The 19,716-nt window shown below is 39.9% G+C and overlaps 2 protein-coding genes across 4 annotated transcripts; one reads left to right on the top strand and one right to left on the bottom strand.

Moving 5' to 3' along the window:
- Positions 1-378: 378 nt before the first annotated feature.
- Positions 379-5,526, bottom strand: LOC117396755 (alpha-N-acetylgalactosaminide alpha-2,6-sialyltransferase 3-like). The gene is made up of 6 exons (XM_059005254.1): positions 5,374-5,526; positions 4,630-4,712; positions 4,197-4,316; positions 3,363-3,772; positions 2,968-3,075; positions 379-2,775 (listed from the first exon to the last, which is right to left on the bottom strand). The coding sequence occupies exons 2-6, from the start codon at positions 4,639-4,641 to the stop codon at positions 2,577-2,579; spliced, it is 849 nt and encodes a 282-aa protein (XP_058861237.1). The 5' UTR covers positions 4,642-4,712; positions 5,374-5,526; the 3' UTR covers positions 379-2,576.
- An 874-nt stretch (positions 5,527-6,400) lies between these two features.
- Positions 6,401-19,342, top strand: LOC131696777 (mitoguardin 2-like). 3 transcript variants are annotated; one of them, XM_059005252.1, is made up of 16 exons: positions 6,401-6,586; positions 8,251-8,455; positions 9,188-9,398; positions 9,565-9,680; positions 9,815-9,935; positions 10,192-10,322; positions 10,538-10,649; positions 10,881-11,008; positions 11,538-11,653; positions 12,238-12,310; positions 12,706-12,792; positions 13,099-13,197; positions 13,959-14,093; positions 14,176-14,229; positions 14,726-14,842; positions 15,377-19,342. In XM_059005252.1, exons 2-16 carry the CDS (start codon positions 8,360-8,362, stop codon positions 15,572-15,574), a joined length of 1,794 nt encoding a protein of 597 aa, XP_058861235.1. In that variant the 5' UTR covers positions 6,401-6,586; positions 8,251-8,359; the 3' UTR covers positions 15,575-19,342. The 3 variants fall into 3 exon arrangements, with proteins under 3 accessions (XP_058861235.1, XP_058861234.1, XP_058861236.1); XM_059005251.1 differs by having other exon boundaries at positions 8,246-8,455; XM_059005253.1 differs by having other exon boundaries at positions 6,402-6,586; positions 8,246-8,455; positions 10,905-11,008.
- Positions 19,343-19,716: the final 374 nt, after the last annotated feature.

Genomic DNA, 19,716 nt, shown 5'->3' with positions numbered 1-19,716 from the left:
AACAAATATAAATACTTTTTTTTTTTTTTTTTTTTAAATAAATGTGCAATTCGCCAACTACAAAAACAGGCTTTTACTTCTTGTAAGAGCAAGCAAAAATAATGCTGGTCCCCGTTTTAATAGGGTGTAAATATCACACAACGCTGCTGCTGCTTCCTGGATCCTAACCACTTCCTGTAGTGTGTGGGTCAATTTCACTCCAATGGTTTAGCTGCAATCAGTTGCAAAAATGTGCTAATGTTGGTAGTCCCTCTGATTTTTGCTCCGATAAATCAGTACTTTCTGTAAAGTTTATATACAAAAAAAAAAATTAAAAAAGGTTTTCAGCACAATGAAGAGGGACCTGTAGTGAAGTAGCTCAAGTAAGAAGCAGGATAATCGATTTTAAAGCTAGTTTAATGTGAATAGGTAGCCTCTTGTGTGATTAAAGTATAAGAAATGTACATCTTTAAAAAAAACATCATCTTGAATAACACACCTAATACCACTTACAAAGTTTTCACTAGGAATTTGCAGTTTAATAGCACTGAGGAGGTCTAGTGTGAGCTCCAAATAAATACATCTTAAAACAGAAGGCACAGGATCATTTAAATGCACATAACATTCAAAAGTGCAGATGGTCACACAGTGAGGCTGAACTTAATACAGTATTCTGGCCACAGTAAACATGCTTGATAAATCAGCATCAACAAATATTGGGTATCAGTACCTTAAACAAGGGAGTAGATCCACTTTCATTGTTGTATATAAAATACATTACTCTAAAGCTCTGTGTGATTCTCCTTGCAAAAGTTTCAGTGGCTCCCGGTTAGAAATAACTTTTCTGTCATTTAAATTAGAATCACTCCAAAAGATCTGGCAGCAATCAAACCATGCAACATACAGTGCAGATAGCAAGTTGTATCTGTTTAAGCTTTCGGATAAAACACACGTTTCTACCTGAAAACAGAACTCTAGGAACAAAACCACTCAAGACAGCTGACCATTAATAGGTCTTTGGCATGCCCCTATATACTGATAAATAGGATTTCAGCTTGCAGTTATATAAATAATAATTAATACTACTAGCACACTAAATTAAATAAATACAAGTGCGTTGAACAGAAATACAATCGCTAATAGGTTTTATCTTTGGGTATAACATTTTGATGTCTATTCCTTCCTGTTCTTTGGTCGAGAAATGTCCAGAGTTCAGTCTAGCAGGGAAATTAATATTTTACACCACTGTATATAATACAAAGTAAGGTGACACAAAGGCAGGCACTCTAATGCTGCCATTTAAGACTTGCCTTCTGCAGTTCGGCATCATGACTTACTTTTACAGGCTATCAGGAACGTCACCCAGGAATTTAGAGGACCTGTTTATGATTTTAAGTTTTTGTTTACCACAGCATACAAGTCATAATGGATCTATGCAAAACATTTACTGTACAACAAGATGAATACATTTGAGTATAGATTGCATGCTCTTATGTAGCAAAAACAGTAAAAGCTCTGGTATAACAGATGTGATTAACCTTTAAATTTTAGCTTCCTTACAGTACTATAGCAAGGCTACATTCTCTGGGTCTGCTTTGGCTTTTAAATAATAAATTATCCCCAGGCGTAAAAAAAAAAAAACACGACTGGGTGTGGTATTTAAAGAAGATCAATAAAGCGTGCATAATCTTCTCATTAGTTCAGTGATCACTATACAAATACTGTGCATTATAAAAAATACATTTTGGAAAAGGAAGGTGTAAATTGGTACAATATCCATGATTAGCCTTTACAGCTCACCTGCGAAGTGCTTGCTATAATAAACTAAGTCACACTGAGAAGTAGGCACATACCTTGAAATAAGGCTTAAAATACTGTAATATATTAATGTAACACACACATTGCCTCAACACAGAATTCCACATGATTTCAACCTCTCTCCACCTTTGTAGGATTCTTATTTTCTAGACACAAATATATTTTATTCATATTTGCAGTGGAATAGATAAGTCCCACTTACTTGAAACAGAAAAGTGCATTTGAAATTGAAAAGTGCATTAAAAAAATGAGTCAACAGCATCTCACTTTGACTAGATACTGTAAACACTGCCCACCAACACCGAGTTCAGTTCTAACCTGTCCACTAAAATCACATCTTGCTTGCAAGACACAACGTTTTCAATAGGAACTCATGCAGAAACAAAAGTACACGACATGATTCATAAAGTAAGGCGTGGTAGTGCCCCCTGCTGGCACCTATTCATATTACAATTATCAGCTCAATTTGAGAGGATTGCATATAAATAAGACAATTTCTAAACCGTGGTTTCATCAATACTATACAGCAATAAATACAAAAACACTGTGTAGGCATGTAACAAGCTGCATTATCTGATAAACTGGAACCAGTATCTAATACATTGACTGCTATATGTATAAAATACATGCATTATCAATCCTACTGTCTGTTGTCCCTACAGTACGTCAGTAAAGAGGCATCATTCAATAGCCCCAAATAAGCTTTGGCTAGCGGTCAGTCTGTTAGATAATACAGCAATACCCCTTATAATACTATCAAAGAGAAATGGTCAGTGCTCTTAAACAGTGTTGCTCTCTGCCCAGGAGGGGTTCGAGAAGGTCAGGTTTTTGCGTGTGGCCCACTTTGCAAAGATGGCTTTCTCTGTGATGAAGCGGTGCCCCCCCCTGGCTGCTTTCTCGTGGGCTCTGTACATCTGGCACTCATCCAGCCTCCCTTTCTCATAGTAATGGTAAGGCACTGTGTTGTGATCGGCTCGGCTAGGGAGGAAGCACACATCAATGAAATCAGGAGATACTGTTAGTTTTTAAACAAGTGCTAACCTTTAAAAATCCATTCCCTTCTGTATTTTTCACACCAGCAATGTAATCACTGCACAATACAACGGGGTCTTTATAAACCCATTGCATCGCGTTAAATGTTTGTTTAAAACTTAGATCCAGTATAGTTACCTGCAATAGTTGTCATTGATCATGCCATAGACTTGAATACTGTCACACATGCCTAAAGCCAGAATCATTGTGAAGAACCCAGTGCTGAGGAAGGACCCAGATTTAATCCTGCAAACAAGTCATAAGCAAAATAAGGGGCTTCCTCATTTCATTCAAACAACGTGGCAATGTGACTTTTCAACGCTGCAGCCCCTACTACTCTTCAAATAGTTTTAACCCTTTCATGTGGTGACCTCATATGAGGATGAATTAAATATAAAAACTCTTCTAGAGTTAATCCAAGGACATACAGAAGACACAAATGCAGAATGACATGTCAATATTTCATGCATGAAAGGGTTTGAAATAAGAATAAATTACTGCTAGTTTTCTTTATTTAAAGAGGCATATGGTACCTGTCTTTTCCAGTTTCATTCTGAAAGATGCCGTCACACTCAAGCATCTTCTCCCTGGTCAGCATGTAGATGTGAGCATCAGGGTACTTTTCCGTCACTTTCACCAGAGCGTTGTAGACTCTGCCCTTCCCATCCTGCCTCATGTTCCTCTCAGGCCCCCAGACCACATACACAGTGTCAGCCTCCTGTCTGAAGAAGCGAGTCTCGTTCCGGAGCAGCAGCGGCACGCTGGTGTGAGAGATGACCCGGAGGCTGGTCTTGCTGCCCACGTCATCCTCGTACCCCAGGGTGGGGGCGTTGTTCATGCGCACCACGCAATCCGATTGGTCGATCTCTTTCCCTTTCCGTGCCCCCAGCATCTGACCCGAATTGGACACAAGGGCACATTGTTTGCAGTGGAAATCCAGTGGCTGAGGTGGTGGGGGAGGGAGAAAGAGAATCATTTTTATTAGTTGTTCTTTTCCTTAGCTTGAAGTTGGTGTTGCCAAGTTGCTGTAAAAGTTATGTATTCTCCCCGCAAAAATGACTCCTAGTACCTAATCTGAAACTTGAATAGTCTGAAACTATAGTTCAGCACACATACTTGGTGTCATCCTAAAACTAGGCAGACCTCTTGGAAAGACCACTGCAATGCAAACCTTATTGGGCTGGGTTTTTAAGCACTTTATCCCAGCGCCTGTCCTGTAAGTTAACAAATCTGTTTTTACAAACATCCATGAATTTATTTTAGTTTTTTCTTATTGGGTTTGTAATTAGCAGACTTTTTTGCTTTCAGAATGCAACTAAAAAGAAAACAAATTGCTCTGCATAGCAGCATCTTTTTGATGAACTCACCTGACCAGTAGAGAGGCAGACATATCCCTGCAGCCCGCTCTCACTGTGCGGTTTCACAGCCTTGTAAGAAAAAAATACTGCCAGAGTGGTAACGATCCCCAGTGCAATCCACAACAGCTTCTGTGAATAGAGTAGCAAGTCACGACGGGCCAGATACACACTTTATATTAGTATTGCTTTAGGAACATCATTAAACAAGATACATCATGACAGACAGATTTATTCTGCTGCATCTGTAAAGGGCATCTAATGTTCTGGAGTGTTAAAAATGATTACAACTGAACTAAAACATGGGATTCAAAATAAACTTCATCAAAAGGCAGAAATACCACTGGCGTGTTGTAGCAGCAGCTACCATTGTAGGCTTTCATTTATTACTTACTATAGTTTACATGGATTAAACTGTGCCGAAACACAAACATAAAAAACTTACCAGAGTTCTCATTTCTTAACAGGGGTGTTATAAACCCACTTGCTGGTTTATTGCAGTATTATTAACAGGCAGCTGCATTCTTCCTACAAAGGAAAAGCAAACCAGTGCTTTTAAAACCCGACTTCATACGAAGGGGTGCAGGGAGTCTATATGCACGTGACTATATATTGCACCAACCCTTTGGCAACGCAGCTCACGCACATCTATAATCATGTCTGCTAAACACTTTCAAAGCCGTTTTACTGTACATCGTGACCTGCACCCAAAAGCAGACTGAGGCACATCAAAAAGTCCCAATTCTTGAGATCTTGCAGAAGTTTCATAAATCTAATTTTTTTTTCTTCTTTGTCGGACCGAGATCTTGTGGTACCTACTCAAAACAGTATTTATATATGGAATAACGAACACGTCAGCCGAAGTTTTAGAAAACTGCGAGTTTACAGTCTTGTTAACGTTCTGACGTCAAAATAAATAATGGTACTGTCACGAGACTGTTCTAAACACAGCACTATTTTATATATATATATAAGCTTATAAGAAAACAAACATTTTCAAAACTAAAGAACATAATGAACAATAGTACTGTTAATAGTTACAAAAGTCCAAACAGAGAAAATCCCCCATAAACTATTACTGCACAGACTTTTAGATAGAACTACGGTATTATCGACCAAATGAGAGACCCCGCAGTAACGCAAGGTATGGCGAGGTCATCAAAACATCAAAATACAAACAAATACTTACAGCTTTGGTTATAAATTAAGCACGTTTTTCATTCCTGAAGTTAGCTACATCCATGTCTTTTTAAGCCCCCATCTGTGTATCAGAAATAACGGCCCTCTATGACAAAAAAATAATGGTTCCACTTAAGAGGACACAAACACAACTAAATTCATTTAAAACCTAACGAAGGTATTTTAAATAGTGCACAGTTGTTAAATTAGACAACCTCAAATTACATGTTGTATATGTGAGGCAATTAATCAGGTGAAAGGTGGGAAACGTTCGTTATGTCCTTATTATTTAAATACAATTTTATTTAAGCTGAATTCAGAAACATATTTTAATCACTCCTCTGTTGTATCCTGGGACACTATCACCCTTCATTTAAATATGCTTTATTTTGCTCTTTATTTTGTTGTATCCTGGGACACTATCACCCTTCATTTAAATATGCTTTATTTTGCTCTTATCTGCCCCCTATTTTACTGCATTTATTCCTGTACCTCAGAATATTGTAATCTGCCAAGTGTTTAATCTGTAGTATTTTGTACTTAATCATATCCTGATGTAACTATCACTATTTAATCATATCCTGATGTAACTTTCACTGTATTATCTGCTGTATTATTGAATTGTGATTTGTCACACTTGAGAATTATTGTATTTCTTGTTCTTATTGTATGACTTATATTGTAACACTTGAATGTATTTGTATTTGCTTGCGATTGTAAGTCGCCCTGGATAAGGGCGTCTGCTAAGAAATAAATAATAATAATAATAATAATAATAATAATAATAATAATAATAATAATAATAATAATAATCATCAAATGTTGTTTTATTTATTCAGGTTGGTTTAAATAAACAGGATTTCAAGATTCAGTTTATCTGTGAATATAAAAGGAGGCGTTTTGTTAATAATAACTCCAAGTGTGCCAAAGAGTTAATGACATTTTCATCCGGTCTGCGTCAAATAAACAGCGTCAAAATTCAGATGCTTTCGAAGCAGGAAGTAAATATCACTTTGCTTCAACTGGCCTGGCTTGGGCGCTTACCTCCGCCGTTTTCATTGTGGTTTCTGTGATGATTCACAGCCCTCGTCTGGAAATTTGGACACACATTGGTTCACAGCACAGCCTATTATCGCCAGCCCTCCCACTCCGGCGACATGTTAGTACGAACGCCAGAGGAGAAAATGCCCTTCTGTACCGGATGACTGACCATCAGCCGCAGAGTGAGTGAATCAAAAAGAGAAATTATAGTGTACAAAAATAATAACGACACAAGGACAATTCCCTCTCGCTTCCAATATTCCTGTTTCTAAACGCTGCAAGGGTCCAGACTTGGAAAACAATTCTATAGGCTGCATTGCAGGACAAGACAAGACTTAGGAAGCAAGGGCAGTCAGAAAAGTGATTTTACAACACATCAGTTTACTTTGGGGGAAAATGTCTTCAAATAAATGCAATTTATAGCTTTAGTCTGTATCAACGTGCTTGCGTGTATTTATCCCGTTATTGTGTGCGGTATATCTTGTGTAGCGAGTAGGTTCCCGTACACTCGGGAGAGCGGCTTTGTGACTTTGTTTCGGGTCTCTTGTGCTAGTGTAGTGTGCAGTTCGCATCTTTTTTTTTTATTTAATTGGATTGATTTACCATAATACCATATTACCATACCACTTTATATTTGATGGAATTAATGTTTAGTTTCTATTTTTGTTCAGTTTTACATAAAAGTGAGAAACTAAATACAGTAAACCAAGCACCTCTCCACCTCTGTACTAAAGGAAAACTGACATAGTAATTTTCCGTTTACTGTGCTTTGACGATGCTTATAGCACACATTCACCACGCTTTGACATGGTTAGCCAGGGTTTAACAGTGCATTATATCTGTAATGTACTGTACTTTGCATGTCTGGGATATACCCTGATTTCATAGACTTTTCCTTTACCTGGCTTCTCTACACTTTGCTAGGGGTCATTCAGTTCAAAAGTTAAAGGGTAGCATTTTTTGTTGAAAGCCTGTGAAAACAATGTTAATTGTCTAGGCCAAAGGTTATCACATATGGTCACACAATCTGGGCAAATGTTCTCAGACGCTAGGCTAAATGGCTTAACTATTTACAGGGATAAAAGTCTTCCAGATCTTTGCACAAGGTACTTCAATGCAAACCGAAACAATGCTGCCCCTTTTTCTAAATGATCTCATTGTAAAAACTACTCGTCACCCATCAGCTTTTTATTTAAGTAAATTCTAACTCCGTTGTAGTTCGCTGCTTTTTCGGTGTTTTAATTAGCATTTGGTGCCACCTGGTGGTAAAATATTGGAATAACGCGCTGTAATCTTCTGCATAATCTGGATATTACCATTGAAATTACTGTATTAATTTTTTAGTTCCTAACTACTGTACATCTGTTGAAAAAGAAGAGCTTCTTGTCATTATTTGTGATTATACAGTTTTAAAAAATATATCAAACTGTTCAAATATCCTCTTTCTCTCTCTCTGAAATGTAAAGTTTCACAGGTATGGTGCTGCTGAAAAATGCTTCCCCACTGTTACAAACATTAATGTGGCATCATAGAAAGTGCAGGGACAAACAGAACCAAGTAGCACAGGTTATTGCAGTAGCGGGGGGAGCAATTTGCGAGCTCACCCATGACGTGGAAGCTTTCTGTTAGGCTTTCAATTGAACAGAGGGTATATGAATTCTACGCAGACCAACTAAACTGAATTATCAAAACATACAGAGGAAGAAGAAAAAGTAAAGAAAACACACACAAAAAAGGAATTGCTTTGACTAATCCTCATTAAGCACCTGGAGATTATCTGCCCTACAAAAATGTTAAGCAGATTTGTGTTCCAGCTCTTCACATGTTTCCGTCACTCTCAGTTCAGGACTTGGAAGGGAATGGAAGGGAAAGGCAGATAAAGGAAGGCAGCTGTCAGAAGTGGCCTCTGGCTTGGAGTTAAACCCTTCTGCACCGCTGAGGATTCGGGTGTTGAAATGTCTCGAAGGAGGAACGACGGCGTCTCCATCGTTCAGGCTCTGGCCATGACCGTGGCTGAGATCCCCATGTTTCTCTACTCCACCTTCGGGCAGGTGAGACTCAATAGCTCGTTGAAACAAAGAAAATTCGGATGCAGTGTGTTTTCAATACAATTGCTGTCTTTATCAGAAGATGTAAATTGCATTATTTTCCAGTGACAAAAACTAGTTAACGTTCAGTACCAAACAAAATTTGCATTCTGTAACAGCTGCTGTATTAAGGTTATTTTCTGTTCACGTCTTCTCCAGACACCCCCCTTTACCTGAACCGTACCCCCCCCCCAGTAACCCCGGAGTACTTAAAATGTAGTGTACATGCCAGTGGTCATCATCTTAATTTTGAATTCTGTCTGATTGTTTAGTACTGGACAATAACCATTGCAATGAAAGCAATGACTGAAAATGTTGCATTTAAAGAAAGTGTTTTTACTTTGTAAGAAGTGTTGCAGCAATCGCTGTATACTGTATGTAATCAAGGCTAACAACAGAACAGCCAGGGTCATTTGAGCAGACTGATGGATGCTTTCCAGTTTGTCCAGTCTCTTTCGACATTTACAAGCTGACTTTACAAGAGCCCATATAGACTATAAGACCAGGGATACAGTACCGGCTGTCCATTTAATTTAGCAAAGCGTTTTAAATGTTGCTTGTTTTACATCACGTACAACAAAAACAAATTTGACAGCGGACATAGCGGAAACGGTAAATACTTTAGATGTTAATTCCGACGGTGATCATCTATTAAACAGAGAGAAAGTGCGGTCCTTACCTTTGACCCCTCTGTAGTCTGTTTTCTCCCAGCTGAGGCTGTCCCCGAACCTGAAGAAGGTGCTCTTTGCCACGGCGCTGGGCAGTGTCGCCCTGGCCCTCACCGCACACCAGCTAAAGAGACGACGGCACAAGAGGAAGCAGATCACCCCAGGCAAGGAGGCCCAGAAACAGCAGCCTGTCCCGGGGTCCCTACTGAGGACAGGGAGACCCTCATCTCTGAAGAGAGGTAAAGAGCCCCCAGAGAGTATCGGACACTTAATAATCAAAAATGTATTGAGAAAAAAAAAATAGATGCATGAGAAAACTGTATTATTTAAAAGCAATAGGATTAAGAATATAAAAGTTCAGGACAAGTAGTGTAATGATACGTGTGGGTTGCTTGTCCGTTGCAGCTCCGTACCCGGGCCGGAGGGTGACGAGCCCCAGCAGCCACAGCAATGACACCCTGAGTGGGATCTCCTCCATCGCCCCCAGCAAGCACTCCAGCTCCTCCCACAGCCTGGCATCAGTGAGTCAGGATCCAGAGCCGCCATCAAAGGAGCACTTTGTTATTCTGGAAGTAGATGTTCATATTTAGTACTAACCTTTCAGTCAATCCAGTTCCTGATGCCATTTGTCTCTCTTCTGAATCTTCTCATTAAGATGCGAGTGCCGCTCTCATCAAGCCAGGCAGCCAGTCCCGGAGCACCCTGGGAGGCCGAGGTGGTGGAAGAGGAGGAGCCTGGGAATGCGGAGGACAACGCAGATAATCTCTATGTCCTGGGTAGGGTGCAGACTTTGTAACCCACTGCAGCTGGGAGGAGATCCTTTAGTAATGATATAATTTGCTTTCTGTTTTGTTTTCGAGCTCATTAAAAGGGCACCGGCTACAGTGAAGAACTTTCCTTTACAGTCCTCCCCCATCTTATTTCACTTGTGACCTGAGCTGGGCTGGAGCTTAATGTTCTGCCAACTACGGCCATCAGTTCAATGAAACCGGGCGGAAACCATGCTAACCCTTTTGATCCTGATCCATGCAGGAATGGAGCTGTTTGAGGAAGCCCTGCAGAAGTGGGAGCAAGCTCTGAACATCCGCCAGCAAAGTGGATCCAACATGACCAGCAGGAACAGCCTGGTCCCCCAGAAACCAGCTGTGGAGGAGCAACCCGAGGTACCAGAACCCCTCCGTCCTCTCTCTCTGTCCTTGAGCAATCCCAGTTACACTGTGCCACACTTTACTGTTTTTACTGTGACTGGTTTTGTTTCTAGTGAAATTAAAATTAGACAGCAGTGGAACACTGTGACAAAATAGCCCTTTTAAATGATGAGTCTTTCGTCCGTGTTCATCCTGCTTTCTCCCTGAGTCACTGTGCGGTTGGTTTTCAGGCTCGGAACAAGGGGTTTGCAGAGAAGCTGGAGACTCTCCTCCATCGGGCGTACAACCTCCAGGAAGAGTTTGGGAGCACCATCCCGCCAGACAGCCTGCTGCCAGACTTTGGTAAACACCAAGAGGAGGCATTATGGGACATTTCTTTTTTCTTCATTATTATAGATTTCCTGGTCAACGTCGTGCCTTGAGAGTTTGAGTTTTAAGCAGCATCATAAAGTATTTTTGATCGTTGCACGATAAATTAACAAACAAGAGTTTATGCATTCTGAAATCTAGATCTGCGTGGCCTCAAGCTTGAATGTTTTTTTAATGTATGCATCTTTATGTGGCCTTCCTAAGATGCGCACTTTCTCCGGTTTGCAGAGAGTGAGGGGACATTAATCCTGCCCAATGCGGAGGGCTCCGATCGGATGCAGATGGATGGGGCCAGTGGCACCTCTGAAGATTCCTTCTTCTCTGCAGCTGAGGTGAGTGTGTGTCCCTCGGCAGGGCTTTACCATAGATTCTTATGGTTCCTAAGTAAGCATCTTAACATCTGATCCTTTTTTTCAAACGTATAATATGGTCTTGCCTGATCGATGACGCACACACTGGCACTGGCTGTAAAGCTTGCGTGGTCCATGTCACGTTAAATCTATGTTAACCAGCATATTAAAGCAGAGCCGTACTGACAACCAGTGAGCTTTTAAACAGCCATAATAACACAAATAGTGTTAACGTCTCGGACAAGTACAGTACTTGATGATTTGACCACATTATTCTAAGACGCTGCTTCAGTGCTTTTTTTGTTGCTAATTTTGGTGTACTATGATTATACCTTAGTATTCTGTCCAACTCTTATTCAGTTTCTATCTGATGTTTATGGTCTGTGTTACGTGAAGTCTCTCCCAGTCCTAAGCAGAGCTGGATGGACTGGAGCTTGAGATCTTGCTTGTGTTTCCTATGGCCCCCACAGATGTGCATTAACTCTGCAACCCCTACCCCTCCTTTATTCAGCTTTTTGATGCTCTTTCGTTTGATGGTGAAGCATTCCCTCCCTCGAAGCCAGCGGGTCTGTATGAAGAAGCCCTGATGCAGGTGAGGGAGGGGCAGGTCTGCTGCAGGACCCTCAGGTATGAATGAGCACCACTGCCTTGATTGCTTGTACTTTTGAGTGTCAGATTTCAACTGGGATTGTGTCTTGACGTTTCTTTAGATTTACAATGAAGGGATTGTTTTTTTATATGTACATATCTTTAAAAATATCAACAAAACACAGGGGGTGTGCAACAGACACCAGTAAGCAACTCTGAGAGTCACTGTAAAGAGTAATCAAGTAAAAATGTAATAAAAAAAATAAAATCATTTTCAGCTTGCCCACTTGTCAATCAGTAATCACTGAGTTGATATATCTGTACACTAGTTTACAGTCAATTTGTACAGGACCTCTATAGTTCTGCTTGAAACCTACAATGAGTAAAAGTAAAATAGAAGCACCTACAACATTACTAGCAATGCTAACTTCACTTTCTGCTCAATACCATGTACTAAACGAATGCAGCGGAGTGTGACTGGAACTTTTAGGTAGTTTATGAATGATGTGTCTGGTGTGGCTGAGGGAGATATAGTTGAGATATTGTTGAGGTAGATGCACTGCAATGCTAGGGGGAGGTCTATATGTAAACAACATGTGACCACTGTACTTTGTGACTTGTAGGACAGAGCTGCTGGAATGTTACAGTGACCAGGACTTCCTGTCAAAGCTGCAGTGTGTGCGGCAGGCATTCCAGGTACGCTGCTCTCCTGAATGAACCCTCGTGGGAATGAAGGACAGGACTGTGGTTAGATCTAATAGGCAGGGATAAGGTATAACAGGGAATTGCCAGCATCACATTGGCTATTGCAGAAACCTATTTCTGGAGGGATGAAAGGAAGAACACATAGCTTGCCCAGTCATTCTGCATTGGCATTGGTCCAGTCATGGTCGCTATCACAGACCCTTGTTGGCATCTATCGATGAAAGGGAAGGTATTCCACAAGTGAGACATTCTTGGAAATAAAAAAAAGAAAACGGAACAAAGTATGTGCCGCATGTGTTTTTGTCGATCTCCAAGCCAGTGGTATCTAAGGGAGATTGTATTAGGGGACAGCTCTGTAAGCAGTGTCTCTCTGCTGGCTTTTGCAGTTATTGCTGCAGGACGAGAGTCATCGGCTGTTTTTCACGGAGATTGGAAAGCAGATGATCTCTGGACTCATGATCAAGGCAGGCAAGGTGAGCAGAAGCACAGGACAGTGCAGCACATCCAACCCAACACCGAAACATCAATTCAGTACAACAATAGAAAATACATTCATTTTAAAGGCAATGTTCACCGTAGGACAATCACATGCAGTAAGAGACATGCGGACAGCAGTCTTCACAATAACTAAAGCTCAATGGAATCCCCTACCAATTACATAATCATGCGACCCAGTGATTCTACCATGACTTTAGTAACCAGGAAACATACGGGCAAAAAGCACAAGGAAAATGAATGTATAGTAGTGGTTAATGTGCTACAATGTGTTTGTCCCGCAGAGCCCAAAGGGGTTCCTGGAAAGCTATGAAGAGATGCTGCGCTATACCCAGAGAGGGGAAACCTGGGCAACCACCCAGATGGAGCTGGAGGGGCGAGGGGTAAGACCCGGGACACTTCAGGGAGAGAAAGGGAGTCCTGGGATGAAAACTGTAGTTTTAGATTTATTACAAATTCGATGTGTACAGATTTTTCAAGTGCAGTTCTGCTATCATTATTACAGTTCTAAAAGATACACCATCCTTATTAATTGGTTTAATTGCAGTAGATGGCACTGTAATCCTAGAGGCATTAATCGGTGGGTTAATGTAGAAGGAGCAGTCCTGTATAAGACTGAGCTGTGCACTCCCACCTCCTGCTTTCACTTAACCAGCAAGAATGGAACGTCAGCAAATTAAAAATGCATGTGAGGGTTCTTACACTTATTATTGATGAGCTGACTTTGCTCTCAGCTTGTCATTAGATACCAGGACAAGCGAGGATGAGATGTGTTTATTAAGGCAGCCAGCTCATTGAAAACATTTGCATAAATTACAATAGCAGACAAATATTTAGTAAACATGTGGTCTAAGTGACTCTACTAAGTTTGATCAAACACTTGTTCCAGGACTATATATAAATATGTAGGGTATCTGTGCAAATGAGATTAGTGTGACTTTTAAGAGGACATTTCAGATTGCATCAAACTTGTCCTAGGAGCAGTTACCTCATCACAGCAAAGAACCTGTTGACAGGTTTTCAATTTTGTGCTTTATTTAATGCACCCTGTTGAGTAATTACCACAGCATATGTAAACTCAGCAGTCCCTGTGATTGAAAGCAATTGAATTGAATGACATTGAATTCCTGTCCCTTCTCCCCAGGTTGTGTGCATGAACTTCTTCGACATTGTGCTGGATTTCATCCTGATGGACGCCTTTGAGGACTTGGAGAGCCCTCCCTCTTCCGTCGTGGCTGTCCTGCGTAACCGCTGGCTCTCTGACAGCTTCAAGGAGACGGTAAGTTACGTCCCACGTTATACCTTTACCTGGTCAAATATGACATGAGCATGCGTGAAGTTGTGTGTTGCTTGTTTTTCAGGCACTGGTGACAGCCTGCTGGTCAGTATTAAAGGCAAAAAGACGTCTCCTCATGGTAAGTCCGCCCAGAAAAGCTCTACCTGCCTTACTATAACATGGTAGATCTTGTTATCTATAAAAAATATTCTTCGAATCAGATACCAGATTACTCGTGTTTCTAATGTCCGTGCATGGCTGCTATCAAATCTTGCATCAGCAGCTTCCTGGGCTCTAAAAGCTGAGCGACTTTCTCTTCATACATGTGCTGGTATTTTTTTCTATGGTTGTATTATTGCATCATTACATTCACTAAGCGCAAAATGAAAGCTCAGCTACTTGATGGTTTAAACTTACGTCTTGCGTAGTTCTGATTAATTTATGGCATGTTCATTTAAATGACACCATAATGCGAAACACTCAAACATAGAGATCATCTTCAGTAAAACAGAACAAGCATTTCTTAACAATTTCTTTAGTTGTTTCAGAGTGAAAAAAGAAGTGTGAATAATGACTTGAATATTCAGGAAGTTTATTGATTTTATGTTTTCATTTTTTTTAACCCTTATTTTTAGGTACCAGACGGCTTTATCTCCCATTTCTACTCAATTTCGGAACATGTAAGCCCTGTTCTAGCCTTCGGATTCCTGGGCCCCAAGCAGCAGCTCTGTGAGGTCTGCAATATCTTTAAGGTAAGACTCGGTGAGATGGTGTATTGTAATAACAACACAGTCCTTATCGTGGCTTCCAAACAACTAAAGCTGTGATAAAGATCAATGCAATCATGCTATGTTAAAAATGATGAAAAATGCCCAAAACACAAAGCTGCTTGATAACTTGATAAGTCCCACTTTTTGATGCTGTGAAAACCCTGTTGTGTAAAGGGGGTTAACAGTTTCTTAGTCTGTCCAGGAGCAAGCAGATTGCCGTGCTTCAAACATGACCATTAACAACCCATAAAGACTGTACCTTTACCCATTGGGTCCTGCTGGCAATTCAATGAATTTGTTTTATGAAGCCATACATGTATTATAGTCTTGGTTGGTATTGGTGCCGGTTTTTACAAATGTTGTAAATAATAAAGTAATATCCTTAAAAAAGACCATAACCCCTGCAGCCTTTTATATACAATAATCAATTTAGATCATAAATAGAGGTTGCTAAAACGAATGCCTCAAGAATAAAAGTATGTGAAATAAATGTATTTTTCTGTGTTCCGTTCACAGCAACAGATCGTTCATTACCTGAAGGACATGTTTGACCACGATAAAGTCCGCTACACATCATGTCAGTCTCTGGCTGACGATATCTTGCGGTTGTCACGGCGACGCAGTGAAATTCTCCTCGGTTACCTGGGCATTGACAGCCTATCAGAGCCCAACGGAACCTTGCCCCTTGGCAACGGGCCTTCACCGCACAACTAGAAGGCTTGTTTCTAATCTGACTGTATTTTTATCCAGTGGACAGGGTCTGGAGTACTCTGGGAACTAGCCATGAACGTTCCAATGATTTAACAGCTATCCGTTGAAGATTCAGCAATTTTGCTTCGTCTGCATGTCCACCGTGAAAATCAAGCATTTATTTGAGAAACCAGGGAGAGATTAATAACTATTTGCTGTTGTAACATTTGTTGGTCAACTGAATTATGACACAGAGTTGTGGTGTTACATTGCACTGATGCTGAACAATGAAGTCAAATGTACTCTACGGTGCTAGGGTAACCAATTGAGACATTACTTTTTAAATTATTATTCTTTTTATTAATATTATTAATGCTATTGTTTCAGTCTTTCAGTACTCTTGATTTAAACTGGAAGATACTCATGTCAAGCAGCTAAATGTCTCGGCCAGAGCCTTCATTACTGACGAAGACATCAGCCAAAAGGTTTTGAGCTTCTTAGAGGGTTAGAGGGAATTGTAGGGATGTACCCTTTTTCACTGGCCCAGCTGAGAATGTTTATTTAGGAAGATTTAACTGAGATGCCACATCTGGTTTCCAATAGAAGATCCAGCTTCTCTCATCCTAACAAGACAGATGCTCACAGCATATTTTTCTTATGAGGAATTCTGCATTGAGTAATAAAAGCTGGGGTTTAAACCAGGATCTGTTTGCTTGAACCATGCAGGTATGTACCTGTGGACATGATATTGTGTCTGAGGAGTCTAAGAAGATTCCCAGCGGTTCTTCAAATACAAAATCAATGGAGGAAACCTGACTGAGGATCCTATTGGAGCCATACAGACCGATGCATACTAAACCCAGAGAATTCTCTGTTTGTTCCTAGCTTTCATCAAAAATAACAACACCACTTGCTGAGTTTCTTCTCAGTTGAATGGCCAGTATGCAGTCTCAAGCCACTAAGTTTGAAAGCACTGATAGATGGGGTTTTTTTCATTGTAATAACTCCCACATGTGAAGTCCCAAGCATTGCTTACACCTGGGTTTGCGTCATTGCATCAGATGGTCCGTTCAATTTGAGATTCTTTGAAATGTGAAATCTGTGGTTGTTGCACAAGGCCATCCCTGGTCCTGGAGAGCCACAATCCTGCAGGTTTTCTGGGTATCTTTAAATCATCAATGGTTAAAGACCTGGAAAAACGGTTAGTGTTGACCAATTAAGAAATTAATTGGTTCAATTAAGTAATTGAAAACGCTGGTGGAACAAAAACTATAAGATCCTGTGGCTGTCCAGGACCACATCTGGCCATCCCTGGTCTTTACCATCATTAGATGTTTTAAATACTTTTGTTTAAGTGCAGCATTGATGAGCACTACAGTTTGGCTTTGCCAGACGTTACAGTAAAGTTAATGATTTCCATAAGCCCAGGCAATTTGAGGTGAAGAGATCTGGAAAGATCTTTCGCAGTAAATGGAGACTCGCGGTCCTTTAGGGCTACAAGAGAGGTCATCACCAAAAGTGTTGATAAGAGTTGGATTATATTGTCTATGCACCCCTCCCTCCTCTCGGATACAGTACCAGTACAAATTACGGAAACAACAAATGATTACAGCAAGACTAGAGGTTGGGATTGTATTGCCCATTTTTTCTGACTCAGACCCTTTACTTACTGAATATCTTGGTATCCCTGAATAGATAATTGTCTCCTCTTAAAAAAAATATGCTAAATGTTTTAATGAGCAAGGCATCGCACAGTAGAATGGAACCCGAAATGTTAAAATTTTTCTAGGAAAGCAGTACAACTGGGGATGGGGAGTTTGTTGCCTGATAACTTCACTCAGTCTACTTGCTCACTAAATATCTTGTTGTCCCTGAAAAGGTCATTCCCACCCCTAGTATTGCTTGAAATCATTTGTTGTTCCCATAATTTGTGCCCGTACTGTATGTACTTTACTCTACATAGTGTATATGTTAGAGGACAATCTAGGAATCTTTATATCAATCTTTATTCCCATCTTCATTCTTGACTCCCCTTATGTTGGTAGTAGCTCCTAGCTGCAGTACAAATGGTTGTTATAGCCCTGGGTATTTGACTTGGCTTCATATAACGGTAAAAACTAAAAGACAACCATGCTTCTTCTTATTTTTGTTTCTGATGTATGTGTAAGAGTTATGATAGTTTACAATAGGGAAGAGTGTATTTGATTTAATTTACCAGCACACCATTTTGCCATAGACTGAACTGAGACTGGCAGCCAAGAGATTGTGACTGGCATTATAACCAGAAGGCAACGATGCCTCCTATTATTAGTCTGTTTTATCTTAACCCTTTATGACAATATAAATACACAATTGTGTATGGAAGGCACTAACGGGTTAAAATAAACATTTACATTGTCAAATTGTTTTTCTGCACAGACTCTCATTGTATTTGAACACATCAAATGTTATTTTATAGTCTTGATAGCGAAAGAAAATCACTGCTTCTCCTAGTAGATATTGTATATAATTTTTGATGACCTAAAGCCAAACATCCATGTTAAGAAAATGAGTGGTGTCAGGTATTATGTTTCAAAACTGATTCACTGTTTTAATAAGCCTTTGAATGTATGTTTTAAAAATTAACGAATTATTTAATTTAATAATAAATGTATCCTACTTTTCCATGTCAGTCTAAATAATCTGTAAAGCTGACTAAGTCTTTCTATGTTTCTAGTCTGCTGCCAGGGAATGACAGATGGAATTCTATGTTCCTTTTTTTTTTTTTTTTAGTGTTTTACAAAAAAAAGGATGTGATCCCGTATGACAAACTAATCAGAACGCTTGTCAAACAGTAAATCAGGGTTTTGTCTGATAGGCCCTTGTTTTTTATCCTGTGGACAGGGTCTGGAGTACTCTGGGAACTAAAGGGATAGTTCTGCAGTGATCTGTAAAATAAGGTGCAGCAGACAGTAATAATAAGCCAAATAGTTACCGATCCTCAAGGTGCCCTGCGGAACAAGCAAAATATAAAGTAATATGTCCTGTATTCCAAATGGCAAGGATAATCCACTTCTCTTTCAGTAATGAAACGAGTTTCAGCACTACTGGAACGATTTCCTGTGCTTGACCCAGAACTGAAAAGCATGTGGAAGCTCTCGTGTTTCCTGCAGCTAATCATGATTAACACACTGCTGGGCAATGGAAAAAGTTTTGAAATACTACTGTTTATCACAACTGCATGTTTTATTTCCCGAATGTAACATGAAAAACGATTGTATATTGTAAAAATGCTATTTGTCTTTCTGACAATACCCAGGAGCTGCACGTGTGCTCATAAATTCAAATGTTCCTTGCACAGAAGTCTTGATTCGACTCCATTTTGTTAAAATCCCTTTTGGTGCTGTTGAATCTAAAAGGCTCATTTAACACAGAACATGTTTTGAAAACTTAAGCAGCTTTCAAATTTTACAATCTGGTCCATTTGTCTTTCTCGCAGAAAGGCCTCAGCTTGATTGCTGGCATTGTGTACATTAATATAGACAGGAAAGTTCCTATTACAATATATTACCTCCTACTATCTAATGAAGTATTCCTATGGCAGGTTAATGCTCCAAAACAGAGGAAAATGTATATCTGTAGTTGATGGCATTGCTGTGATGGATGGCTTTTGGAACAGCAGGACATTTGATGTATTTTCTTCTGTGTAAGTGCACAGGACAAGAACAGGAACGTCATAACAGTTCAGTTTTACACTGGCAATGCTGTACAGGCTAAATATAATCCTGGAGTGCTGGCATTTTTTAATCTTATCTTGTAAAAGCCTATGCAAAGCGTTCTGACACCAGGCCAGGGGGGATCTAAACATGGCACTTTCCTACTTAAAAACTCTGTATACTTTCTCTGGGGGAAAAAACACATTTACATCCCCCTTCCCCTGTTATTTATTTAAGCCAGTATATATGTGTGGACCCGTCAACTGACTTCAGATGCTGTGCAAGGATACAGTGGTATTTAAAGTTGAAAATGTGAAAAATCTTGCTCCTATTTTTAATGTTACAAAACTTGATGTGGGGTTTTAAACCAGGTTTATATTCAGTTTTGTATATTTCAATTTGTACTAGAGCCCGTTTCAGTGCATTTTAACTGTTCCGATCCATATTTACAAGAAAACAGTTCCTTCTGTT

The sequence above is a fragment of the Acipenser ruthenus genome, chromosome 31 (genome assembly GCF_902713425.1).
Source record: "Acipenser ruthenus chromosome 31, fAciRut3.2 maternal haplotype, whole genome shotgun sequence".
NCBI classification, from domain to species: domain Eukaryota; kingdom Metazoa; phylum Chordata; class Actinopteri; order Acipenseriformes; family Acipenseridae; genus Acipenser; species Acipenser ruthenus.
The sequence above is the reverse complement of the archived record's forward strand: the minus strand, read 5'-3'. Positions and strand labels throughout refer to the sequence as shown.